The sequence below is a fragment of the Ailuropoda melanoleuca genome, chromosome 1 (assembly GCF_002007445.2).
Source record: "Ailuropoda melanoleuca isolate Jingjing chromosome 1, ASM200744v2, whole genome shotgun sequence".
NCBI lineage: Eukaryota > Metazoa > Chordata > Mammalia > Carnivora > Ursidae > Ailuropoda > Ailuropoda melanoleuca.
This window is the reverse complement of record NC_048218.1, coordinates 197,797,267-197,815,066: the sequence shown is the minus strand read 5'-3', so window position 1 is coordinate 197,815,066 and position 17,800 is coordinate 197,797,267. Positions and strand designations below refer to the sequence as shown.

The 17,800-nt window shown below is 45.4% G+C and overlaps 2 protein-coding genes across 3 annotated transcripts in view; one reads left to right on the top strand and one right to left on the bottom strand.

Moving 5' to 3' along the window:
* Nucleotides 1–8,905: 8,905 nt before the first annotated feature.
* TMEM213 (transmembrane protein 213) lies at nucleotides 8,906–17,082 on the bottom strand. Its single transcript, XM_002914211.3, has 3 exons — nucleotides 16,509–17,082; nucleotides 12,864–12,935; nucleotides 8,906–12,026 (listed from the first exon to the last, which is right to left on the bottom strand). The coding sequence occupies exons 1-3, from the start codon at nucleotides 16,657–16,659 to the stop codon at nucleotides 11,857–11,859; spliced, it is 393 nt and encodes a 130-aa protein (XP_002914257.1). The 5' UTR covers nucleotides 16,660–17,082; the 3' UTR covers nucleotides 8,906–11,856.
* The window catches only part of ATP6V0A4 (ATPase H+ transporting V0 subunit a4), a 76,905-nt gene continuing 75,571 nt past the window's right edge, over nucleotides 16,467–17,800 (top strand). For both annotated transcript variants that reach the window (XM_034672909.1, XM_002914199.4), the window contains exon 1: nucleotides 16,467–16,576. The gene's annotated coding sequence lies outside the window, so the exon portion shown is untranslated. The remainder of the gene's footprint in view (nucleotides 16,577–17,800) is intronic.

Genomic DNA, 17,800 nt, shown 5'->3' with positions numbered 1-17,800 from the left:
TCTTTCCATGTTGGACTAAAACTTTGAAGATGTGGTATATATAATTCACAATTAAATACATATACAAATGTGCCACCCAGACATACACATTCCCTCATCATGTTGTTCAAGTTTACTATGCAATTTACTCAAGTGGTCCTCAACATTTTAGTGAAATTCCTTCCAGGCTTTTTCCTATACCTTTTCTTTTACCCCATAGAGGACATTCTATATATACAATGTCCTATCCTGTTTTCCTTCTTTAGCATGGTCATAAACATTCTCTTGTGTCATTAAAGGTTCATTTTTATCCATCATTTAATGTCTATATAGACATCTTTTTTTCCAAATTCTTTTGTAATTTATTATTTTGTTTATCTTATAGCTTCCATGTATCTGAGTTCATTTCTTTACTAAAAACATTTTTTCCTTTGGCAACTTGATTACACTTGTTTCTTTTAAAAATTTTGTGGTTGGCACTCCCATTTCTTTTAACATTTCAGCAAAGGAATTGCTGATTTGTTCCTCCTTCTTGGATCAATATGAGGCACATAATTAGATCTGGAACTGGAAGCTGGAGATCAGTGTGTCAGTTTGGTAGGTCAAGGGGTCTCTGTCTTCCAGGTTGCAGATTTCTCATTGTATCCTCCCATGGTGGAAGGAGCTAGATATTTTTTCTTGCATAATAATCCTTTCTATGGCTCTACCATAATTTATCCATTTTCCTGATGTTAATGTTTGGTTGTTTCTAATGTTTTGCTATTATAACTGATAGTGGGCTAAATACCTTTGTATATAAGTTGTCTGATTTTTCAGATTACTTACTTAGAATAAATTCCTAGAAGTGAAATGACTGAAGTGAATGGTCTGAGTAGAGTTAAAAGGACTTCTTCTATATTTTCAATTATTTTTCAGAATTCCTGGGCCAATTTATATCCCTAGTGTCCACTTTGAGAATACATGTTATTGTCCTCTTACCAGCATTGAGAAAATAGAACTATATATATATATATATATATATATATATATTATATATATAAAATAAAGATTTTATTTATTTATTTGAGAGAGAGAGAGAGAAAGCAGGGGGAGGGAGAGGGAGAAGCAGACTCCCCACAAGCAGGGAGCCCAACATGGGGCTTGATCCTGGGATCATGACCTGAGCCTAAGGCAGATGCCTAACTGACTGAGCCACCCAGACACCCCTATGTTTATATTTTTAATATTTTATAATTTCACCAACAAAGAAGTTTCCACATAGTTCTCATGGTTATCATTTTACACCTCTCTAATATCCCATAGTAATATTATCTTACCTTAGCTCTGTTTTTTCTTAGTGGTCTTTTTCTAATATGTTACATTATCTAGAATAGCAAATTATTAGAAACAACTATTTTCCAGACTATTTTATACCTTTGTTTTCCCTTGAATTATTTTTTAATTAGGCAAATTATCAGCGATAGGTCATAAATTATGGACATTTTCATTACATATGGATTTTAAGGGATTCTCTCATAGTGTGATGAACATCATTTACTGGAAGTCACTGAGCAAAGGACACATCCTTCTTAAAGTGTGGTTGTGTGTGTGTGTGTGTGTATGAGAGAAAGAGGTAGGGGGGAGGCAAGAGAGAGGGAAGGGAGGGGAGGAAGAAGCAGGGAGAACACATTGGCCTCTAAGGTCCCTACTAACTCTGATTTTGTGACTCACTATATAGTCCAATATCTAAGGCAGTCTTGGTAATGAGGGTTTAAAGAACTCCAGGCCTGGAGAGGATCGGATTTTTTTTTTATCCAAGCTGAGCTGCTTAGACTGATGTGACTTTGGCCAACTTACATTATCTCCTTGGGTTTCGTTGAATAGAATATGTGCGTAGATGCACATAAAGGTAATTTATGTAAATCACATTAAATGCTAAGTTAAATATCTCTGGGTTAAAAAAACTTTTTAAATGTCACCCTGGAGATCTGATTTGCCTTACATGCAAATTCCTCCCATCCCACAGATTTTGTCCACGGAGCTCCTTGCCACTCCCCACCCCCAAACCTTAGGGTTCTTCAAAGGGAATTACCCTTGGGAAGCTGGAGGGGAGAGGTTTGTTTGCTCCTCTTGAGCTGGCTGCCTTCCATATGGCTTTATCCAGGATGGTTTGGAAAGCTGCCATCTCTGAAAGCAAATTAGGTTCATTGTCTTCTGAAGAATTTAACTCTTGCAATGGTGTATCAAGTCTGTGGAACTAATTTTATTTTTTTTAAGTTTATTTATTTTAAGTCATCTCTACACCCAACGTGGGGCTTGAACTCACAACCCCGAGATCAAGAGTCGCATGCTCTTCTGACTGAGCCAGCCAGGTGCCCTGTGAAAATTACTTTAAAATACTAAAAGTAATTTTTTTAAATTACAAAAATGTCTGGCTCCCTGGCATTTACATTCTAACATTTATAGAATAACAATGGACAAGGGCGCCTGGGTGGCTCAGTTAGTTAAGCATCTGTCTTTGGTTCAGGTCATGATGCTGGGGTCCTGGGGTCCTGGGGTCCTGGGATCGAGCCCCGTGGCCGGCTCCCTGTTCAGCATGGAGTCTGCCTCTCCCTCTCCCTCTGACTCTACCCTGTGCTTGTGCTCTTGCTCTCAAGCTCTTTCAAATGAATAAATAAAAAATCTTAAAAAAAGAATAACAATGGACCAAAATGTCCTCTGTATAAGCCTCATAGATCATAATGGCTGAAAGTTTTCTCGCCATCTTAGCACAAAACCTGGGTGTCATTCAGCCTCATGATCTGCTCAATTGTTTGTTCTCATTGCTAGGGCTGACTTGTAGACCTGACCAGGAGTGTGTGCATTTTCATGCATTTCTGGGAAAAACACACTGTGGTCTCATGCATCATTCCCAAAAAGTCAATTGCCGAATTGCTCTTTTGAACAAAACAATTCCTTCACATTTCCCCAAACCTGGCACGATCCTGGCATATCTGAAGGTGAAAAGGCTGCCATGGAGCCAGGAATCTGGTAACAGGGCCACAAATTTATTTTTAATCAGGCAAAATGCACACTCGCCTAGAATTATATTTATAGCCAACCCTTAAAAATCTCACATAAAAATGCTAACTCTAATACAAATCAATAACAATTCTGTCTTCAGATTCAAAATAAAATTGAATTCAATAAGTTGAATTCGATATCTAATAGTGGGAATGCCGTGCATGTTATTTTTGGGTAAGGCATGAGCACGATTGATGTCTATCTTGAACAGGCAGATAGAAAGAAATAATAAAAAGTCAGTTTCAGTTTCTGGGACAATTGAATGAAATATCTATATGCCAATTTAAAAAGCAAGTTATCCCATACTACTTAAATGAGGAGTATATTTCTCCTGTGACTCAGCATTACTCCATCTGGCACTATTTCCCAAGGAAGTACATTCACAGGCCCATAAAGGGAGCACGTGAGGATTTTCATGGTGGTGCGATGTGGAAGTGGGGCTTGAGCCAGGCTAGAAGCGCGTTTCCCAGAGAAGGGAGAGGTGAACCGTGGCGGCGTACACAGAATCCTGTGTGGCAGCTAGAGGCTCTGGACGTAGGGACATAGGGTAAAGAGATCTGAAAAACGTTACTGTTGTGTGAGCGAAGAGGCGGGATGAAATCTAGTTTATGTAAATTCAGAACAACTGAACTTAGAATAATTGTTCCCATTCTATAAGAGCACAGAGAGGGACCCATGAGGTTGCCTTATGGAAGGGGAACCAGAGACTGAGAGAGAAATGGGGGGATAAAAATGAATAGGGAGTAAAATGAATGGCACCTTGCAGTGCCTGATGACGACAGAGTGAGAACTACACCCTCTGCACAGACACACAGGAAAGTGAAGGAAAGTGTAGGCTATGGATGAACAAAACTTCATGTGGAGGAAGGCTCCATCTAACACTGGGAGTATAGCATACATTTTCCCAAAATCCATAAATAAATGAGTACAGTTCTCTTAACAAATGGGTACTTACAATTTTAAGCTATTCAGTGATCCTAAGAATGGACTTGGTGAGCTAATTTAGGCATTAAAGTTTGATGCTAGTGCATAAGATGCAGAAGGCATCCGTCCATTAGTAGTCTTATGTTGAGGATTCTTTTTTTAAAGATTTTATTTATTTATTTGACAGAGAGAGAGATAGCCAGCGAGAGGGAACACAGGCAGGGGGAGTGGGAGAGGAAGAAGCAGGCTCCCAGACGAGGAGCCTGATGTGGGGCTCGATCCCAGGACTCCGGGATCACGCCCTGAGCCGAAGGCAGATGCTCAACGACTGAGCCACCCAGGCGCCCCTTATGTTGAAGATTTTAAATTCAAGTGTATTTAACTTGATGCATACATTATCACGTTCCTCTGGAGCAATAAGATTCTCCCAGATTCTTGTAAATTGGTTTTTCAAAAATAGACTCCTCCCATTCATCCTTTACTCCCCAATAATCTGTTCACTGATCTGTTCTTGTCTCTGTAGTTTTGCCTTTTCCAGAATGTCATATGGTTGGAATCATACGGTATGGAGCATCTTTTAAGTGGTACTATTACTTCTTTCATGTAGAGATATACATTTAGGTTTCCACCATGTCTTTTCATGGCTGGGTAACTTGTAAATCAGTTTTTAAAAGAATATTTGATCTGAGTATTTTCAAAGTATAATTAAGTATTCTCTGTACTTAATATATCCCTTATAACAATACAAAATTTGGGGAATTTGTACCAGACAAGCCTGTCACTGAAGCCAAGTGTTACATCTTATGTGTCATTTTCTCCCCCTGTAGGTTTTGGTGGCTCCTAGGACATCTCTATGCAAATTATAAAAGGTGCCCGTTCCTCAAGAAAAACTGAGTGGGTGCATATGAGCAAGCTGTGCTATCACAGAAGGGCTTTCCAGGTCCCAGTGGGCAGCAGCCCTGGTGCCCCCATCGCTCTCCTGCTCAGCTGCACCCTGGATTCCAGGGCGCCCTGTGTTGGCTTCTCAAGCACTCCACGTTCCTTTCCTGCTGCCATCCAGAGGCAGGTGAGGACTCTGGCTCAGCAGTGTCAGGGGGCAGGTGGGTGAGGAAACAAGCACAGGGGCCCCAGGGCAGGGCTGGGACAAGGTGCAGCTGTGTGTGTGTACTCAGCAAGTGTGTACACAGCTGTGGGTACAGTGTGGGCTTATCTGAGGGGTTTACCAGAAGGGGACTTCCTGCTGCCTCAGGACTGGTATGAGAAGCCTGAATTGCTTCATTCCCCACCCCCTCTTGTTCCCAACTCTCACATAGATAAGTCTGGATGGAACTGTGACTTTGCGGGGTGCACAGGATGTGTGTGACTCTGGGGCTGACATCCATCACCTCAAGCAGCATCTCCCAAGGAGAGTCTCCACCCTCTTGGCCTGTGCTTGGGCAGGTCGTATGTGGTGTGGGAGAGGAGAGCCCTGATGGGGCGCAGGGAGGGGCAGGCAGGCTGCCTGGGCGTCCTGTGGTGGAGGGTGAATCACCGCACACTCCCGTGGCTTGAAGCTCCCTGGGCAACTGCACCCTGCCTATTTATCTAGTTGCTTACATATCTGTGGTCTAGATATTGCAAGCACTTGAACTCAAGGCTGCACCTTGTTTCAAGTTGCAACTGCTCAGTTCAACAACTCACGCTCTGTATTAGTTTGCTAGCTTGCTGTAACAAAGTACCATGGACGGGGTGCCTAAGACAGATGGAGGGATAGAGGTGTAGTGTCTCACTGCTCAGAGGCTAGAAATCTGAGATCAACATGTCAGCGAGGCTGGCTCTTTCTGAGGGCTGAGGGGGAGAATCCGTTCCAGACCTCTCCCTTCCTGTCTGGTGGGTTGCTAGCGATCTTTGGGATCCCTTGGCTTGTAGGCGCGTCACCCCCATCTCTGCCTTCAGCACAGGCTGTTCTCCCTGTGGGCAGGTCTGTGTCCAAATCTCACCTTTATAGAAAAACAGACTGGATTGGGGCCCACCCTATTCTAGCGTGACCTCATCTTAAGTAATTACACCGGCGACGACCCTATTTCTGAATAAGATCACATTCTGAGGTCCTGGGGACTTCACAGTAAGCATTTGCAGGGGACACATTTTGGCCCATAGCGCTCCCTCTCGGTAGTTCCCTTCGTTTGACGGGGCAACAGGAACTTCCCAGGTAAAAAGATCTCCCTCAAGGTACAAAGAACAGGATAAGCTTTTCAACAAAGAGTTCAACAAATAGTCACCGTGGGCATAAACGAGGACCACCCAAATGAGAAGCCAAAGCTGTTCATTCAGACCCTGCTCTAGTAGGGGAGTCAGCCACCATCACTTACATCTGGTAGTCACTCAGAGGTGGGCAGGGAAGTGGGAAAGCTTCCTAGCGGAAAAGGGAAGGCTCCCGATCTTCCGTGTGTCCTGGTTATAGGCTGTCGGCCCGGGACGGCTGTAGGTGGGCTGACTAGGAGTGGGCTTTCCCTGGATGGTCCTAAGTTGGAAACAGAGGTGAAAATTAATTAATTAACTGGAGCTGTCTGTTATTAACCAAATCATGGATGTTTGGGCGGATTGCTATGGAGGCCGTTTGCCTTCCTGGCTTGGGTATTACAGATAGACTTGTTGCTTCCTAGAGTACTAGTTGACTTCCTAGACTAGTTGGCTTCCTAGACTACCTTCCTAGACAGGTGGTGGGTTGGCTTCTTGGACTGGTTGCTGCAGATTGTGGGTCAAAGTTCTATTTTCATATATGGGCTGGCCCTTGTCCATTTGTCTCTCATCACAGAATTTACTTGGTGGGTACACCTGCCTGTTACTCATTTCCACAAATGACTTAAATATGTATTTATTATAAACTTACGGAAACAGTAATTAAAATTTTTTCCAACCTTGGGACTCCACGTTTTCCCAAGAGCCGCCTCCTCCGTCTCTATAGCTCTACCTCGTCGCTGTTGCATAGGCCACGTTCTTGGGTCTCATCTGAATCACTAATTCATCAAGTGTTTACTGAGTTTGTGCTGTACATCTAGGCCTTGGGTAGGTGGAAGGAATCCGACGTTAAAGACACAGTCCCTGCCTTCAGGGAGACCAGTGAGAAAGACAAGCAGGTAGATACTCTAGTCCAACATGCTCAGTTGTCAGAGGTTAAAAAAAAAATAGCCGGACACTGAAGTGGTTGAGGACAGATTTTAATTGTAATATATTATTACAGCAGGGAAGAGGGTCTAGCATGAACTCCACTTTGATTTGTGCAGAGGTGACTGGGTGTGTTACAGGGGAACGAGGGAGTAGGGAGTGGGGTGAGCTGGAGCTCAGTAGAGTCAGGGAAGTGGGAAATGCAAAAAACTGGTCAGTGTAAATGCTAATGATTAGGCCAGCTGTGTTTGCCTGCTGTCAATCGTCAAAGTTAGGATGCTGTCCTCCCAGACTGGGAGACAGAGGCCCTGTCCTTCGTGATGATTACATTTTAAAGGAATAGCTTTCAGCAACTGGCTGTAACAGATGGATAGATGGATAGATGGATAGATATATAGATAGATATGTACATGTAGAAATAGATACATATATGTCAAAGGGACAGAGAAAGAATTTACACATGTAAGCCCCTTTTAGTAAATGTTCTAAAAAAAGGTGGTCGGATACCTCCTAGTCAGGCGTTGGTTAGAACAAATAGTTGATTCTTTTGTCAGCCTTGAGCTTTTACTTAGGGAAGCACTTTAAGGGGCTGTGAGGTAGGGTCATCCTAGGGATGTGGCCTTGAGTTGTTGGAAGCTATATTAGTGTTTGTTTAAGTCTTTGAATTGTGGGGAGAAGATAGAGTCATTTGTGTTGAGATTCTGTAGTTTTTATCAGCCAGGATTGAGGCCTAGTTGAGAAGAGGGATCAAGAGGAGCCTGCCTAGAGTTTGGTCAAGCACTTTGTCCAGTGCTGCCCTGAAGTTGAGCACAGGCCCTTGAGGTGGTGTGTGTGTGTGTGTGTGTGTGTGTGTGTGTCCATCCATCCAGGGATGAAGGACAGCTGGACGGCAAAGACCACTCCCAGTAAACTAAATGAGTCTAGTCAGAAGAGGGAAGAGGGAGCAGAAGAACAAGGTTCAGGTTTATGGGGCCTAACATGTATACAAATAAAAGGCCCTCTTTAAAAAAATACAGCATTAGAAATACAAAATTAGATGGCAGGCCTGGGGTAGAGGAGCATGAAAGTAAGGTGACCTGAAGTGTAAGCTCCCCATGGCTCACGAGAAATCTGCCTCCTGGGAAGAGTATGTTCCAGGCCATGTGAATAGCAAGAACAAAGAGGGGGAGGATAGAAAGGGCCTGGGATGTTTAGGAACTGAAGTAGTTCAGAACTGGGTTTGCATGAAGGATATGTAAACGTTAAGCTAGAGAAAAGCCAATCCCAGAAGGCCTTATGGGTGATCCTAAGAGCATGGATCTTACTCTGTCAGCTGTGGGGGGGGGGTCACAGGGGCATTTCAGGCAGGGGAGGGCCTTGATCACTTATTTAGGTATTAGAAAGATTATTCTGGAAGAAAGTGTGACAATGGGCTAGACCAGGTAAGGTTGGAAGGAGATGCCAGACAGAGGTTGTCTACAAGGCACTTTGACCACAAGCCAATGAAAACCAATGCAGTCGCACCATATTATGGATATATGATTTTAAAATAGATGCCAGAGTTCAGATAGAGAAAGTTGCCCTTCATCAAAAACATTTCTAGATTATTATTTCTCTAAGTTTCAAAGTATATTTACATATATTTTTATGGAAAAGCTAGCCTAAGACTTGTCGTTGATGAATCTCGCATGGTATAACATTTTATTTTATTTTTAAAAAGATTTTATTTATTTATTTGAGGGGGAGGGTGGGAGCACAAGCAGGGGGAGGGGCAGAAGGAGAAGCAGGCTCCCCGCTGAGCAGGGAGCCCGATGTGGGGTTTGATCCCAAGATCCTGGGATTATGACCCGAGCTGAAGGCAGACGCTTAACCGACTGAGCCACCCAGGTGCCCCAACATTTTATTTTTAATAAAAAATTATATATTTGATTTATTTGTCCTTGGGTATCTTGCATATATAAAAAGGACTCAATTTTAAAGTCAAATAATTGTGCCACACCTTAAAGTTTAATATTCTGTTTCTACTCAGGGCACTTTGGTACAGAAATGCCCCAAGCAGTGTGGATTCTGTGTCACTCAGCCTGTGACAGTGCTGGGGGCCACGTTATTTACTCAAAGCAAAAATCTTAAATGAAAAGCACATCTTCTGTTAGGCAGGTCCTGCTGCTTTATACCAAGAAGTTTGTATCACCTGGAAGTGATACTTAGTTTTCTCCTTCAGGTTTTCCTTTTTAATTTATTGACAAATCTTTGCTTTGATAGAGTAAAGAGATCCCATGCTGAGGGAAGATCTGAAATAAAGCATCTAGAAAGAATAACCATCAAGTTATGTAACTTGTCTTTCTGTCTACTCTCAAAGAAAAGAGAGATTATTTGGATTTGGTTTGTCTTTCCTCTTGTACAGAGAAAAGGAAGGCGATTCACGGTACGCCTAAATTTGAATGTAGCAGTGGTAGAAACTACACATTATTCACTCCAATGTAGTCTAAGAACCTACACGTTGCCCAGACCCAGGGGGATGTTCTGGCTTTCTGCTTCTAAGGCAGCAAATGGGGGGGCACCTGGGTGGCTCAGTCAGTTAAGCATCCGACTCTTGATTTCAGCTCAGGTCATGATCTTGGGGTTGTGAGATCAAACCCCACGTTGGGCCCCACGCTCAGTGGGGAGTCGGCTTGAGATTTGCTCTCCCTCTGCCCCTCCCCCACTCCTGCTTGCATTCGCACTCTAAAGAATATAATAATAATAATAATAATAATAATAATAATAATAAAGGAGTAAATGACATCTTACTGTGGAGGTCTGGTATATAGAAGAGGTAAGAGCCACATTGCTGTGGTTGCAAGGACAGGCCTAATGCCCACCCCTTCTGTGCAGCACCCCACCTAGCCCTCCAGGCTTTGACAACCCAGTTTGTAACCACTGATGTGTCCAATTCCTACATTCTCTACTTAGAAAACTGACACTCCCCAAGGTGAAGTGGCTCATTTCCCTCCACACTGGCCAGCAATCAGTCTTCATTTACCTTCTCTCTATTGCTTTTCAGAGGTAGTGTTCTCACCACGATGTCACGCTGTTTTATTTCAAAAATGCTTGCAGATGTTAAATCCCAGGGGGTCCTTACTAACTCTTTCCATCTCTAAGGAGTTCAATCACATATTGTGGAAACTCTTTCCTCAACTCTTTCCTCAAGTGTCTAAAAAAGTGTGTGTTCATCACATCACACGGGGTGTCTTGCAGACACTGGTTCACACGATTACGTAACACGTGGGCACAGTAAATCTATCCTTTATTGATTAAACCACGGAGATTCAGAAAGCAGCAGACTGAGCCAGGTCAGTTCCTTCAGTTCCCATTGCCAGGGAAATCTACTTAGACTTTCTGAAAGAGCAGGTGGGCAGCTCTGAACCATCTGCCACCTCCAGGAAATGCTCCTTCCTACTTCAGGGGCCTCTCACTTTCTTGTGTATAATTATTTGGTTGTTCAATCTAAATACATGTGGCCCCACAAAGGGCAGCCATTGTCTCTTAATGAGACAATGTCTTTCCTTCCTTCTGATGAACCCACTCTCCTCTCTTCCTGACCTGACCCCCGCCCCCCCTCGACAGTGTTCACGGTGATCAGCAACATCCTTCTGCAGGATGAGCGGGAACTAAACCAACTGGCTCTGTGGAGATTGGTTATTTCAACCATTTATAGAAAAAGTGGAAGTTCTCTGTGCAGAAGGATAGTTTTAAGTTCATCTCAGGCAAGGACTCGTTCGTTAGTTCCTTCATTCATCATTCATTCATCGCACAAACATTACGAAGAGCTTTCTATCCCCAGGAGCAAGAGGAAGCCTACACTGACTGCATATTCCTGAGGGCTGCACTTCAGGGTGGGGCGGACGCACCCCTAAGAACACCAGCTCGGGGTCCCCCAAGGCTATCAGGGAAGGCTGCAAGAAGAGCAGGTGTTTGGGCTGGACTTTGAGGGCTGGCCTTCCATCTGGAGGCGGAGTTGGAAGGCAGCCCCCAAGCGGAGGGAGTGGCAGCAGGAAGTGGAAGACAAGGACTGGGTCACCTGAGTCCTGGTCCCAGATGCGCGGGGAGACAGACCTGGGAAGGTGGTCAGACTCCTGTGGAGAGCGAAGGCCAGCCCGATGTCCCAGGTTCGGCGGTGAGGCTTTACCTAAGGTTGTCAGCAGGGGGCGACAGCACCACATTGGCAGCTGCCCTGGGGAGGAGCCAGTGCGGAGGAAGTGCCTGACCGCAGCGAGAACAGAACCCAACGTGCCTGAAACAATGCAGGGGCGATGTAGGACCGTGGGGCAAGACGGCCACGGAAGACAATGTCGAAGAAAGAACAAGAGCGGGAGAAGCAATGCACGGGAGGGCGGGGGGTGCCAGTGATTCCCTTGAATGAAATGGATGGAAGACAATGACCTGTTTTGGGGCAGAAGTTTCTGAGTTTAGCTCCGAACGTGGACAAAAGTCAAAGTCTCATGTTCTTGTGCACCCCCCTTGGGGCGCGGACAAAAACACTGGTTAAAACCGCAGCAGGTCCAGTAGATCGAGAAAGAGATTGTCGGTACTCAGAGGCGTGAGTGCCTATGGATTTAGGTGTGAAGCAGCACTGGCCTTTCTTCCTCGGATCCGCCTTTCCTTCTCCCTTCTCTTTTAAAAGTCATCGAGGCACAAAGGTGACGACACCTGTAGCTGGGCAGAAACCCCATCAGCACCACTCCCCTCCCGCGGTTACCCACAGTTCGGTGGCGACTGACATTCTCGGGGCTAAGCTGCTCAGCCTCATACTCGCAAACCCTTGGGCTCATCCGGAGTGAGCTTCCTCAGTTTGTCCACGCAGAGCAGGATGAGGGTGAGGAACCACAAACTCCAGCCCACCGCGGCCGCGATCCAGCCGTATTCGTCCACTCCCGTGCGGCAGCACCGAGCTGCCTGGGGGCAGAAGTCCACGTCTGGCGGGGAAGGGAGAGCAAGAACAACAGGGTGCATCGCACCAGCCCACCCAGCTCCTCCTCCAGTGTTTGTGAGAACAAGCAAGGAATCATCCCATAGCTAACATGTCTAAAGGACACCGCGCACTGTGTTAGGGGCTTCGCACACGTTCCCTTAGTCGTTGCTCCCAGAGTGAGAGGTACAGTTACTAATCCCATTTTACATGAAGGAGCTGAGGCTGTAACTCACCCAAGGTCACCCAATGGCAGAACAGGACTCAAACCCAAGTCTGAAGGAATCCAAAGCCGTGAACTTAACCTCTACATTACTTGCCTGTTACTCTCCTTCGCGAATGCCCAGAAGAAAACACATTTGGTCATTCAGTGAGGGCAGCAGAAAGGGAGCCAGACACAGAGTAAAGCAACACTGTCTATGAATTGGACGTGTGGTAACAATGCTTGTTGCTTTATGAAATACTAGCCTCCTTGCCGTTGAGAGTATTCAAGCAGAGGATGGACAGAAATATGCAAAGGGTGCCAAAACAAGGGTCCTGCATTGGGCAGAAGTTGGACTGGCAGATTTTTATGATTTTCCCCCTTCTAAGTTTCTAACTTAGCTGCTATACTGTGGATGGCTCATTAAAGCCATCTGGCCCAAAGATTGTGAGCCTACATCAAGGCCAAGGCTGAGATAGCTTTTTAGATGTGCTATGCAGGCAGTTCTGGGGGGGGGCATGAACAAACCACATCAGGGCACTGTGCCACCGGACCCCAATCAACAGAAAGCAAGCAGGCTTAAGTTTCCCTCCCAGATCCAGGGCCAGCTTGGGCTTGGGGCAGTAGCCAGGAGAAGCTTACTGGGGCACTGCTCCAGGGTTCCAGAGTCTAGGTGGTGGGTGGTCAAGGTTGAGTTGTCGCTGTTCCTCGATTCTGGAAGAAAAGACAGAAGAGGGTCTCAGGCAGTAGGAAAATCCATCCCCAGGGATAGAGTTTGAAATCTTTTTTGTGAATTCGTAGTGATACTGCAAAAGTATTACAAAGTTCCAGTCTAGGTACTTTAGGACTTCATGCACCAAAGCTAACCAACCCTCTGTTATGGACTGAACTGCTCCTCCAAGTTCATTGAAGTCCGAACCCACGGTAGTGACTGTATTTAGAGAAGGGGCCTTTAAAGAGGTTAAATCAAGGTTAAATGGAGTCGTATGGGTGGGTCCTCATCCAATATGACTGGCATCCTTGCAAGAAGGGGAAGAGACACCAGGGATGTACCTGTGCAGAGAATAGACTGGGTGAGGTCACACCAGGTGAGGTCACACTGAGAAGGTGGCCTTAGGAGAAGATACATCTGCTGACAGCTGGAGTCTCTAGAAGTGTCAGAAAATAACTTTCTGGTGTTTAAGTCGCCCAGTCTGCGGCATACTGTTACGGCAGCAAAGGAATACACTCCCCTTTCCTTTCACTATTATCATTCAGAGACACTTTATCTGCATGTCTCCTCGGCTCACGGCTTCACACCGCATCTCCTTCATATCTCACCCTTCTCGGTGGCCAACGGCTTGCTGCAAATAGCTTTCCAAACACTCTCTTTTAGCTGTTTCCTATGCAAATAGCTCCATCTAGAAATGGTTTTTCTTGTATATATTAAAACAATCACTTAACAAGCTCCAATGTCTTCTCATAACTACCTTCAAGTCCCTTCAAAATCTTGAACAAATAAATGTTGACATCTGACTTTGTTTCTTCACTTCTGATGATTATGATGGTATACCTCAAGCAGATGGTTATCAAAAAAAATTAAACACTATATAACCAAGTCCAGAGATGGCTAGAATTTGTAGCCATCAGAATTGTCTCCTGATCAGTAAGTAAGGAGCACAAAGGTAAAAGGAACTTTGGCAGGAATTCTCAAAGTTCTATCAGGGTGTGGGGGTGAGGTGGGGCCATGGAGGTGAACATAAAGATTCCCAAGCATGAAAAGCCATTGTCTGCGTGCCCTCTCCGAACTAAGAATGAGCAGATGGACGATCCAGGTCTACTCTGTCCAATATAGCAACTACTCGTAGCTATTTAAATTGATTAAAATGGAATCAAATTAAAAATTCAACTTCCTGGTCATATTAGTCACATGTCAAGTACTCAGTTACCACATTGGATCACCACAGTCCGAAATGCTACCATCTTGGAAACACAGCACAGATGTGGAACATTTCTGTACAGGCTGCTTTTAGACAACAGGCGTGAGCACTGGAAACCTGATCAAGGCAAAAGGCCCCCACAGTGACCCCCAGCTGATGCAAACAGGCTCACGAAGCCTCGAAATAGCCACCCTAACTGACCAATTTCAACCAGGCACAGTTCCTAAGTACCAGAACGGGGTAAGTTCCATATGTTCCCATGCTCCCTCACTCTGCCCTAAGACTACAGCCCCTCACCACCACCTCACGACAGACAGTCTCTCCTTGGGTGTCCTGCCCGCTGCCCCCTTGCAGTGTATTCAATAAACTTCTATCTCCTTTGCTTTGCCTGGGGTGAATTCTCTCACTATTGGTACCGCTAGCCCCCACCCAATCAGAATGCCCTACAACTTCCATCATCAAAAAATTTGTATAGGATAGTGTTAATCTAGGTAGATCAAGACCAAGAGGTCAATTTTAAAGAGTTGTTCAGGAAATTAATTATACTGTTGCTCCGCTTCATTGAGAATGCAAAAAAAAAAAAAGGTGGTTTGAAAACTCAAGGCCCCACTGACTCTAGGGCAGCGTGTCCTTCAAAGGAGCTTGTTGTCATGTAGCAGGACAAGTCAGGAAGAAACTTCTTGTTTAGCCAAAGCCATGAAATTGCTGCTTAGACTAATTTTATGCCACCCACCAACCCAGGCCACTCCAGTGTCCTGCCTGAAGTACAGTAATTACCTTGACACAATCTGATTGTTACTGTAAATTATTTACAACTAAATGGCTTAGAACTTGGTCTTTATTTGTTTTGGAGAAATTGATTCCTCAACATTTAATTTCCCTTTTAATCCAACTAACTTCCTTGGCCCTGACTTTCATCTCCCCTTTGCCCTAGAATGGAAGTAGTCCCTGTCTAGAGCAAGTGGATGGAAAAAACTTAGTTAACCAGAATACTGGTATTAGGTTAAAGCATTTGAAATTCCCATTTCGATAGGTCAAAAATTTTTCAATATCAGTAATTTTATATGGTTTGAACTGAATAGCCTAGCTAATAGTTTCTAAGAATTTAACCCTTATTCTCCTCCTTCATAAGCATAGCCGGTCAGGTACCAGTACCACTTGGCCTCAATTCCAAAGTACTGGGTTCTGGGAATACCCCAAAATTAAGTGCAGCTAAATTTGTGAAGTTTTTTGAGAGCCTATCATAAGCAAGTCACTGTAAGGGTAAACAAAAGAAATAAAACCCTTTTTGGGGAGGGGTATTGGAAAATAAAACAAACATGCTAACATTCATTGTTTACCCTGTGCTAATTAACTAAAAGTTCTTTACATGCAGTAGTCTCATTTCATCTTATGACAACCCTATACATATATATAAACGCTATGATTGTCCTCACGGTATAAATGAGAGAACTGGGCACAGAGACGTTAAGTGATTTGCTCAAGGTCTCACAGCTAGTAAGTTGTGGAAGCCAGAGTTGAGCTGAGGCCAAGTGGCTGGAGCTCACACTCTGAACCTCCAAAGGGGAGGCTGTGAGGACAAGGGAGACAGATAGAGCCCTGAGGGGTCATCGAGGGTTGGTTTTGAGAGAGGGAAATCTGTCAAGGGCAGGGCAGGAGCTGCGGAGAGCAAGATCAAAGCCAGAGGCCAAAGCCAAGAACATGAGAGTAAGAGGGATGTCTCCCTGCGTGAGATGCAGAGCCCAGCCTGAGAGAGCAAGACAGGGGCTGCTACTCAAGCCCTCTAATGTCCGTTGAACAGACAGGGCAATAACTCAACATCTCCCACGCTCGGGGAAGGTGGGAGAATCGTAGTCAGCGTTTGGCAGCTTTCATGCCTTAGGGTTTTATGAAAGTTGCAAAGGAAGCATGGGGTCCAGGGAGGACAGAGGACCTTAGGGGAGGATCAGTAGAACAAAGTGGGAATTGCGAATCACAATAGCCAGGAGCACCGATAAGGAGCCGTTGAGACACAGCAGCCGATAAAATGTCACTTTAGGCAAGATTGGTCCCTGGATGGGAGAGACTGTTGGCGCTTGGCTTTTTCCTCTTTCTTTGTGACAAAGTCCAATCGAGTGGCTAATCCTGTCCTAGCTGAGGAGTAGAGCATTTGATCACCAGCTTAGGTAAATGTCGGACACCCCCACCCCAACCCACCACCTCCTGTCTAATCCTTCAGGTGAGAACTGTTTGCTCTTTGCTTTGTGTGGGACAAAGCCTAGCCAAAGAATCCTCCTCCTTCCCTCTGCCTCCCTCCCTCCTCCTTCCTTTCCCTCCTTCTCTCCCTCCCCCTTCCCACCCTGGCCAGGAATAAAGCCCACGGTTCTACCTGCCAAGCAAACCAAGTGGAAGGAGGCAAGGACCAGGCCGAGGGCCAGAGCAGCCCAGGGTGCAGAGGTGAGGTGCTTCATGCCGGAGAGGGAGAGGGAGGCGTCTGTCCGCACTATCCCTGCAGAGGTGTGCCGAGGGCTGCGTGCCATGTGTCCTGTGTGGACCGTGTCCTGTGTGGACCGTGTCCTGCGGGAGCTTGAAAGTTGTGCTGTCGGAGGTGAATTTCTGCTTTGTGTTTGGGGGAAAGAGAGGGGGTGGAGCAAAAGAAATCAGCTGTCACTCCTTGCTCTTAACCTCTTCAGAAGGGAAGCTGAACTAGCTGAACTACGTTGGCTGGGAGAGGAAGGGAAGGGCGACTTACGCAATTCTGCCTTGAGTTCACTTGTTATCCCTACTGATAAAAGAGGGAACAGGAGAGGAGTTTTGTGCCCTGCCAGTTCCTTAAAGTTGGGTTTGCTGCCTCTTTCATCTGCCGGTGTAGCACTGGATTCTTTATTCTCTTTAGTCCAGTATTTGCTCACACTTGTTATCTGCACCAAACTGTGCTGAAATCTGGCAATACCTGCCCTCGAGGTGCTATCATTACAGACACGTATCGTTCAAACACAGAGCAGTGTTTCAGGCATGACTTGGGAAGGACAGAGTGGTTTGATTCTTAGCAGCAAGAAGCCACACCTGCGGAAGGGATCCTTCATGACCAACATGGCATTTGAGTTGGGCCTTGAAGGAGAATCGAATTTTAACAGGCAAAGAGGAGAGGAGGGCACTATAGGCGGGAGGGACAGAGGAGTAAAGGCCCAGAGGTAGGCGGTGCTCTGGAGTCCAACCTGAGTTCACTGCAGCACAGATAGCGGGAGGGGACCTGAAGAGGGGGAGGGGGGATGACCGGCAAGCCATGAGACTGACAGACTGATGTGCCAGGCTGCAGAGTTTGAAACAACCAGGAGGAAAAGAAAGGCATTTTGTGAAGATTTTGAACCAAATAGTAGCATTTATTGAACACCCCCCCCCATTTATATGAAAGGCATCGTTGTAGGCATTTGGGACCCAATGATGCCTGACGTGCTCTTACTCTTGATCCTACTCATGGTCCAGCAGTGAGACCAGCAATAAAGAAAGATGTGTGGTGCAGTATCGTAAGACTCAAACACGAGTATCTTCTGCAGTTGTGGGAATATACAAGAGAGAGCTGTTAAATCTGCCTGAGAGGTTCAGGGGAAGCATTCAAAGGGGAAGTGATATTTGGGCTGGGTATTGAAGTTTCCATGCACAGGTGGGAGCTGAGGGCCT